This window comes from Anguilla anguilla, chromosome 15 (assembly GCF_013347855.1).
Source record: "Anguilla anguilla isolate fAngAng1 chromosome 15, fAngAng1.pri, whole genome shotgun sequence".
NCBI lineage: Eukaryota > Metazoa > Chordata > Actinopteri > Anguilliformes > Anguillidae > Anguilla > Anguilla anguilla.
The window spans coordinates 31,523,821-31,533,820 of NC_049215.1; the positions used below are offsets into that span (position 1 = coordinate 31,523,821).

Here is a 10,000-nt window from a genome sequence, read left to right on the forward strand (position 1 = left end):
AAAAGTAACCATATATAGGCATTGTTGGTAACCCGTTGTATAAGTGGAATAAACCCCTCCGGGCTGTCCCGGTTATTAGAAAATAATGTAGGCTACTTCGGTGGTAGTATGGGTTACGGAAGAAATCATATGACAGATGGACCGACGACAACGTTGCTTTTTCATACGTCAGTGGGCTAATTTGCCTAATCTTCGCGGTACTTCAGACCCCGGTGGAAACGCAGACAACCATTGGCTGAAGGAACCTTTTAGTTCCTGGTAAAGTAGTTCCTGGGACTGAAAGTTCCGGGTAATTTTGGTGGAAACGCGGCTTAAGTGTGTGTGTGTGTGTGTGAGTGTGTGTGTGTGTGTGTGTGTGTGAGTGTGTATGTGTGTGCGTGTGTGTGTGTGTGTGTTTGTGTGTGTGTGTGTCATGGTGTGGTCAGGTGATGGCACTACAGCCTCTCTCTGCACCCCTGATTACATTAGAGAGATGTCCCAGCCCAAGGTCATGCAAGGTCAGCAGGGTAGGGCTCAGAATGAGGAGCAAAGCGTCAGGAAACGGGAAAGAAGGAGCAGCAGTTCACAGCCGCCTCAGGCCCTGACTGCAAACACTGCCGCGGGATTTCAGCAGTGCAAACTCCACACACACGCACACAGGCACACAGGCACACACACACACACACACACACACACGCACGCACGCACACACACAGACACACATGCACGCGCGCACACACACACACGCACGCACGCACACACACACACGCAGACACACATGCATGCGCGCACACACACGCACACAGGCACACACACGCACGCAAGCACGCAGACACACACACACACGCACGCACGCACACAAGCAGACACACACACGCACGCAAGCACGCAGACACACACACACACGCACACACACACACACGCAGACACACACACACGCAGGCACACACACACGCACGCACGCACGCACACAGACATGCAGACACGCAGACATGCAGACATGCACACACGCACACACACAAACATGCACGCCCCACAGTTTAACTCTGAGAGAGCTGGGCTCTGTCCCGCTGTGCTTATTTGTGTGTTTGGCGGTGGCTGTGTGTGAAATGGGATCTGACGTCGTCGCCAGGGGAACCAAACGCTCTCTCCCAGGGCTGGGTCTGGATACCGAACCCTAATCACTGCAGAGCTTACCTTCGCCACCAGGGGGCAGTCTCTCATTCTGCCATCTCCCCCACCCCTCTCCCCCTCTCCCTCCCTCCATCTGTCTCTCTCACTTCTGTGTTCCCCCTCTCTCAGTCTCCCTATTTCACTTTCTCTCTCTGTCCCTATTTCACTTTCTCTCTCTTTCCCTCCGTCTCTCTCTCTCTCTCGCTCCCTCCCTGTACCTCCCCCAAAGCCCGTGTGTTTATTTGGCCCAATGCACCGTGACCGCCAGCCTCACGGCACAAATTAAGCCGTTATTACGATTGTTATTAGCAAAGCAGTAGTGCAGAATCCGCCTCAGTGAGCCGGCTCTGCGGTTCCGGAATAAACCCCCCCATCCCCCCCACCCCCGCCACCCCCGCCACCTGCAGCGTGCAGCTGATAAGACCCCCGCGTCCTCGCAGGCAGATTCGAACCGCCCGGCGGGATTCTGCCCCTCTCAAGGTCACCGACAAGGTCACCCCCCCCCCCCCCGCCCCCGCCCCCCCCCCGCAAACCGACCACCCACCCCCCCCAAATTCAAACAACGCACCTGAGGGAGAGGTAGCGTTAGAAGACCCTGCTCGCTTACTCTCACACGCAAACCGATTTTATGACGCCGGCGACACTGAAAAGACCAGCCAACGGGACAGGGGCTTAATTTCGGTGTTTATCTGAGTCTGTGCACCGCCGTGAACCCGTTTCAGACAGCAGACGCTCCCTCTGTAAAAGTGTGGGGGGGGGACAGCCAGAATCTCGGGTTCCCTCACTGATGCAGAGAAAAGTGACCGTGTAGCGGCGATCAGGAAGTTAAAACAATCTCCCTCACCCCGCCCCCCCCCCCCCCCGGTTCTGAGGTGAAGGAAGCACCGGGATAGCGGGGGGAAAAAAACTCAGAACTCAAAATCACGCCGAATATGAACCTGCGGCGCCTGCGTGCGCGAGACGGAGGAAGGCGATAGGCTGGCCGCTGCGCCACTCACGTGCATCAGCGAATAGTAGGTGGGCTTCCCGGTGTAGAACAGGTAGTGGAACGGCCGCCCGTCCTGGTCCCACTGAACGGCTGGGGAGAGAGAGAGAGAGGAACGGGTCTCAGGGCTGGAGCGGACGCTACGCTCTCACACCGTGACTCAGGGAATCAGACAGCAGGCTACTATCCATCTACGGAGACCCCTGAGAAACAAGAACAGCCCCGTCCTGAAATTGGGGGGCTATGTATAAAAACTGCTGTAATTCCTACATGGTGAAACCAAAGTGTATAAAAATTCCCTAAACTAAAAGTTGAGAATGTGCACTTCAACCACATGTGAACTGTTTGATAGCAAATTTAAAATTGTGGAGTAGAGCTAATTCTTGTGCCAAACATTATGGAGCTCACTGTATGTCATATAAAGCCAACCGTGTGGGTAACTTACCTCTCTGTTTTGGGAAAATCACGTCTGGGTGCTGGAGAGAAAGATAAAACACAGGTGTTCACACACAAGTTCACACAGGGTGTTCAGTCCTTACAGGTGTTCAGTCCCTTACAGGTCAGCATGAGTGCGTAAAACAGCACAAACGTTCGGAAGATTCCCTTGCATGGTTCAGCGTGAATGTTAGATAATGACAGTTATTAATGACTTTACCTTCATGACTGGCCGGGCTCTTTTGTCAAACAGCCCAGAGGGGAAAAGGTATTCAATGCTTCTCTGAAAGAGAAAAAAAGATTCATTTGTTTATCAGTATTTGTTTATTGGGTGAAAACACAGTACTACAATGAAGGATTGCGCAAGTCAAAAAATAAGCAGCTTTTCTAAGTATATATCTTTTTTATTTTTCGTCTATCTTTTTATTTTGTATTGTTTTATGCCCTCCGTTCCTTTTTTATCATTTTATGTGCTGTATAAATAAAATTTGATTGACTGACTGATCGATTTATATAATCCAGGATAACGTTCCACTCTTGTCCTCAGAAAGATAACTGCATGTGCAAAGCAAAAAGAAAAAAAGGAATACCGATTACAGCTGGAAATAAAAAGACAACAACTAACAGAGAAAAGAGTCACACAACAGTAATAAACACATTATGGTTTCCCGGAAATACACAGACACTGATAAACACACACGGTACTTTCCGGAAATCACGTCTCCTGAACACGGAGGATGAAGATGCGTCCTTAATCTGCTCGATTTGCACTTTGAGAGAAGCCGCTGCCCCCCCCCCGATAAGGGATTAACGGTGTTAATGTTCCGCACTGGCACAAGCGCTGCCTCCGTACAGCACTGCTGTACGAGACGCTGGCTCTGCTGGGACACTGACGGGACGCAGTGCAGCACACAGACCGGAAATGGGGGGGTTGGGGGGGTGGTGATGACAGAGGAGCCCCCCCCCCCTCCCGGCGCTACTAAACCGACAGCGCGTGGGAGCCGCGGTGGCGGCGGCGGCATCGTTAGCGTCAGCGCTCTCACAGAAGACAGCTGTGAGCATCCCAGCTCTCTCGCCAGGCCTGCACACTGGCACCGCTCCGTTTGTTTAAACGCAGACAGATGTGCAGAACTCCGGGGGCAGGTGGCGCGCACATTAGCCAAGGAAAAGTCCATGACTGGAGGCGTACAAAAGTGCGTCTGTACCAGGGATGCCACATGTCCTGCACTGCGGCACCATTTAGACACCTAAAAGGCCCTGACTCGATCAGAGTGTGTGGGGCAGTCTGCGTGGGAGGGGGGTCTGCCCCAGGCTCAGTCTGTGTGGGAGGGGGCATGGTCGAAGTCTCAGTCTGTGTGGGAGGGGGGTCTGCCCCAGGCTCAGCCTCATCTACCCAATCCAACCACCAGATATATACATAAGTATATATGTCATTTATAAAGCACAAAAACCCTGACTTTCTACAATACAGATGTGAAATAAAAGCTCTCATCACCTACAATAAACCAGCATGTTTCATAATTTAGCACCTGTAGCTAAAACAACATAACCCATTAGTTTTCATAAAGACATTGAATAACTCCAATTAATAATTGCAGTAAACAAGCAATAGTGAATCATTCTTACTATACAGACCTGAAATAAATGGGCCATCAAACCAAGTTGGGAGTAACTTACACACAGACCAAGCACACTCATGTATCATGTGACAAGTCACATGACCCATCCCTGGCAGGACTCTTACATCGATATCCTCCTGAGTGAAGTTCTCGGGGTCCTCCCCCATGATGTTGGCCAGGTGCCGCTTGCCGATGTTGAACTCCTCGATCTGCTTCTTGATGAACTCTTGCGTGTATTTCTCCGGCCCGGCCGCCGCCAGGTTCTTCTGCAGGAGAGCTGCGCTCGTGCTCAAGAGACTCGCCTGTTGCACGGGGGGAGGGCGCACAATCAGAGTTACCGGCTGCTTTTAAATTTCACCCCCGTTTTCTCCCAATTCGGAAAAAGAGCCAATTTGTGCATTTCTGCTCATCACTAAAACACCCTTTACCAGTTCGGGACAGAATCACAGTTCCACCTAAATTGTCTTTCCAGAGGCTGGAGAAGACACCAAGGGGTCAGGTTCATATTGCGTGCGTATGCGGTTTAGGAGAAATGCCTCTTCCCACAGGATATCAAGGGTAGATATAATCTCTAGAAAAGGAGTTTATCCAAAGGCAATTCGGCAGTCAGCCTTTTGCTTTTTCCACGGCAGACACTGTGCGGCCGTTCGTTACTTAGTGATCAGACCCGTTTCTTCCAGGGAGATCGAGTTGTGGTTGTAAATTTACCATAATACTAAGTCTGTAACGGATTAGGTACTGACCGCTCAGTTCTGAATCTACCGTTACTTATACTTTGAATAATAAGACGAAACGTCCCTAGTTAGCAAACCTCTGCAAATCATTCGGACAACAAATACGACTTAAGAGGAGCCAAACACCGTGACGCAAGGCTGGAGTGCATTCGTGATCAGTAACTAGTAAGATAGCAACGTTAACTTAATGACAGTTCCAAAAGATTTTGTTTCACGGCGTGGGCATGGTGCAGGCGACCTAGCTAACCTAGCCATCTCACTAAAATTCTAAGTCCGTTTTTGTCAGACAATATTTATCAGAAACAGTATTCATTAAATGCACAATTACGCTCAACAAAGTGGCAAGCGTGCCAGAAATCTTCTAAACAAATCCACTTGTAGCTAGTTAGCACACAGTGCGATTCGGGGAGGTTAGCTAGGTGTCTCTAGCTACCAACTGACTCCAGTCTCAAACGACATGCTTACAATTGCTCAACATATATTTATAATAATAAAAGCGAACTTACGGGAATTACGTGATTTAACTGAAGGACCATTTTCTCTGTTGGTAACGCCGATATAACTGAGCAACAGTGTCCGCATCTTCGCAACAAGGACTTCATGACAGCTCTACTGGAGGCAGCCATGTCTGAGTGACGTACACTGTACAGCCAGAGCATGCGCACAGCAAACACAGCGCAGGAGACCTTGTCAGTTTCCGCCCGAATCGGGGAATCGGGCAAATTTTCCGTCTTATGATACGATTCTGCCAACTCTAACTTCTATCTAAATTTCATGAGATGCGTGTGTGCTTTAAAAAAATATTATTTTTTACATTTTATCAGCAATTCTTGAAACCTCAAAGTGAATGTGTAATGTCACAGTGTGGTCTTTCCACAGGAGTTAACCCAGTACAACCCAATTTCATCTGAGTCCCAATGTTCAATTCCATTTTAAAGATAGGGCGACATCTAATAGAAATTCATGAAATTTCTATGTATATCTATAGTAACTGAGTTATAATACTTATGGTGTATGATTAGGCATAATGAAAATAAGTGTTGCGCTAGTTTCCCATGGGAATATACATCAACTATCCTAGCTGGTGCTACTATTACTACTGCTAATAATAATAATAATAATAATAATAATAATAATAATAATAATAATAATAATAATAATAAATAAATAAATAAATAAATAAATAAATAAATAATAACAACAACAACAACAATAATAATTATTATTATTATTATCATCATCATCATCAATATTATTATAACAACAATAATAACAGTCACTATTATTATGCATTTCATTATGAATAAGCATTTAGTGATAGCTTACTGTATTGGTCATACCTAACAGACAGGGTGACCCCTGCAATGAAAAGTAATTGTTTAATATTCGGGTTTGCTTCGCCAAGGCGTTTTAATCATCTTTTGGCAATGAGGGAAAGTTCCACACTTTGGAGTGGGACAAAGGGGTTTGTAACCTCTTCACCTCCTTGAAAATTCTCCCTGTGCCAAAAAAAAAAACAAAAAACAAAAAGAACTTTCTCCATTATGGTCATTATCAATGATTTGAGTAGCCTATGGTGTCGTTACAATTAAAAACTGCAAGAAATAAATTCACGCTTACGGTGCTTGAACAAAGCCAGCCTGGGTATAATAGAGGAGTTTCTTGGAGAAAAGAAGTGTAGTTCTCACTCGGATCTTCCCGATAGAGTTAGAATGGGATTTCTGGGAAAATTTATCAAAGTGAAAGGACACGTGGGCTCCTGTCTCGCACCAGTCGATATGGTCGCGCGGTAAACCCGCCCAAGGAGAAAAATCGTCCAGGGGGATGATAAACTGTGTTTGCCCTCGTTTTTTCCCCCCCCACAAGCTCATTCCTACTCAGGAAGAAAAATGGTTTCGACCCGTGGTCTCTAATTCACGGTGGGGAGTGCCGGGGATGGGGGAGAGGGGGGGGGGGGGGGGGGGTTGCATAAATCACAGTTTTGCCCCAGTCCTACACAGATAACCGAAGATCTACGGATGAGGTGAGGTGCGTGCGTGCGTGCCTGTGTGTGTTTACTCATAGCACATTAGCACCCTCATTCGGTTAAATGTGATTTATGCTCTGCACTGTCTAATGTATTAAAGTGCTGCTGTTCTATCCACTTGTAAAAGGATTGCAGTCGTGAAGAGAAAAATAAACACAACGGTTGCAACACTTTGCCTATTCACTTTGTTTATTAAGATAAAACACATTGCAGGCATCTGTTACCTGTATCACAATAGAAGCACTTGTTAAATCTATATTATGATTTTTACAAAACACCAATTTAAAACTGACACGTTAACTACATTGCAGAAGGAAGCATCATCCATACAAAATGTACAACAATTCCTACCCAGACCAGTCTTCTGATCAGTAGAGTTTACTTCAAAGCAGAGATACTTACTTTTGCATGCCCCAGTACAAACATGTCGTTATTTACCTTTCTGTGCTTTTTCTGACAGCCAGTGGTTCTTCTGACATCACTCCTCTATACAGGAAATACATGCTTTAACACAGGGTGCAGATTATCAATCTGTAATTGACTTGCATTCAAAGGATATCTCACATTGGGTAGTAGTGTTGTATATGGGGTAAGGGACCTGGGCTAGTGAGGGATGCAGGTACATTTCCCTGGTGGGACACTGCCAGTTTACCCTTAAGCAAGGTACTAAAAGCTGAATTTGGTTCAGTAAAGTATCTTAGCAGTATAAATGGATGCTGCATAAACATGAACGTTTGTTTAAATCATTTTTTGGAAAATGTGTGTGTGGGGGGGGGGGGGGGTCGCCGCTGTCTTTCACTGCTATATCTGCATTGTTCAGACCCACATTCATACCGATTCCACAGGGAGGAGGTGACAGGCATACTGGTGGATTTATGCTAAGACCAACCCTTGTATAACTTTTCTAAAGGATTAATTGTAGCAATGCTAGAGATTTTGGAGATTAAAGTTAAATACAGGTTTAACAGTACGGAGGGCTGTGGAATTCTGAGGTCATATACTATTCTGTTGCTTTAGGGACTCCTCTCTCTCTGAGTAGTTGGCAGACTGAGCTCTCCGGTGTATTTTAAAAATTTTTTTAAAAACTCAACCCAAAGGCAAAACACAATTCAGAAATGGACAGCATCAATGGATCAATGGTCTGACCTGATGTGAACCTGTGTGTGGTTTATGTGTGTTTGCGTGTGTGTGTGTGTGGGCGTGTGTCACAATGCACTTTCCAGTATATTTCTTGGCGCACTTCCCTGTCCCCCCCCCCCCCCCCCCCCCCCCCCCCCCCCCCCCCCCCCCCCCCCCCCCCCCCCCCCCTCTCTAGGGCTTCGTAAACAGACGGTTGCAGGCGCAGTATTAATAAGACCTTGGCACTGTGTCACACACACAACAAAGGGTAATGGGCCGCAGTCGAAGATTTGAGTCTTATGCCAAGCTGTGCTGCCTGTGTTTAGCATGGAGAACACTGGAGCACAGTCTGTGTGTGTGTGTGTGTGTGTGTGTGTGTGTGTGTGTCCTGTGCATGCATGCATGCAAGCATGTGTGCGTTTGTGATTTTGTGTACATGGGGATTCATGGTGTGTGTGTGTGTGTGTGTGTAAGCATCAGTGTATGTGTTCAAGTGTGTGTGTGCTTTTGTGTACATGGGTAGATTGTTCTCAGGATTTTGATTCTCAGGCAACAAGCAGACACACTTGCCACCATATACCCAGTCTGACGCCACACAGGGAGATGCTTATTTCAGTCCGTTACTGTAATCTAATGTAAATCTCATACTTATACTGAGAAAATTTAATCACTGTGAACTGTGATCTAACAAAGATAATTAATTAATTTCACAGAGTCAGTTCCTCTGCGTGTTTGATTTCCTCTTGACACCTGACGGTGATTTTCAGCTTTCTGATGTGGAGGTTTGGGCCATTTCCATCGAGCTCTTTCACCGCACGTCAAACAGGAAATTCAGATGGAATGAGTGCATTTTTCAGTAAATTTCTCATAGGTCAACCCCACTAAGGAGCTACTACACCCATATACATCTGCCTAATGCTACCATGCCTTTAAAATAAGTGATAGCTAATTTTTTAATTTATTTTATATGCAGCATATTTATTTAAACATTTTTTAATATGCTTGGCCCTATTTGTCTCCCCAGTTTGGAGCGGCCAAATTAATTTATCAGCGCTCGCTGCTGCGACCTCCGCTATCGATTCAGGGCAGCGCAGGTAGACACGTGCTCACCCGCGAAGCACGCGATGCCAGGCGCCAGTTCTCATCACGCTGCCGGCTGGGCTCTGACAGACGCAAGATGGCGGAAGACGCTTCCCTTCACGTGAAGCTTGACGGGGTCGAAAAATAGTAGCCGTCCGCGAAAAATGGGTCCTTTCGCATACTAGTCAACACCCAATTTTGACCTCACACACTAAGGGGGGGGGGGGGGGGGGGGGGGGAAGACAAAGACACATCGTAAACCACGTCCCCTCTTAAAAGATAAAGGCAGGGGTTTGTGTTGCACTCCCAGCCAAAAAAAAAAAAAAAACTAAAAGCACTGCAAAAGCACTGAAAAAGGGAGAGTGAATTAGTGGGTGGAAATGTGTTTCCTCCTGACCCTGCGTATGCAGATGAAATTGCCTTTGTGTGGAGGGGTGCGGGCGTGTCATCAGACGTGTCCCGGGGCAGCGCGTCTCCCCGATCCCCCCCCCCCCCCCCCCCCCGTGCCTTCCCGTACACAGGCCAGCTCTGATTGGTTTTTTATCTGTGGGGAATGGGTGCGCTGATTGGAAAAGGTAGCCAGGGGGACATGAGAGGGCCACATGGTTTCACACCACTGCCAAAGACGGCAGGAGAAAGCCAGCAGCAATGTAACTCAGAGGAAGCAGTGCATGTCCCCACAACACACACACACACTCTCACACACACACACACACACACACCTTCCTATAAAACACACACTAACACACAAGCATACTTCCTCACAAAACCCACACTGATACACAGGCATACTTCCCTACAAAACACACTATGATATTGGCAGGTGGTATATGCCCATAAAACAAACACA

General features: G+C 47.2%; 1 protein-coding gene across 1 annotated transcript in view; it reads right to left on the reverse strand.

Moving 5' to 3' along the window:
- mrps9 (mitochondrial ribosomal protein S9) overlaps window positions 1–5,587 on the reverse strand; it is an 11,151-nt gene extending 5,564 nt beyond the window's left edge. The window contains exons 1-5 of the mRNA XM_035392860.1: window positions 5,432–5,587; window positions 4,317–4,493; window positions 2,793–2,855; window positions 2,583–2,613; window positions 2,151–2,230 (exon numbers count right to left, since the gene is read on the reverse strand). Coding sequence (XP_035248751.1) covers window positions 2,151–2,230; window positions 2,583–2,613; window positions 2,793–2,855; window positions 4,317–4,493; window positions 5,432–5,584 — 504 coding nt within the window. The 5' untranslated portion in view covers window positions 5,585–5,587. The remainder of the gene's footprint in view (window positions 1–2,150; window positions 2,231–2,582; window positions 2,614–2,792; window positions 2,856–4,316; window positions 4,494–5,431) is intronic.
- Window positions 5,588–10,000: the final 4,413 nt, after the last annotated feature.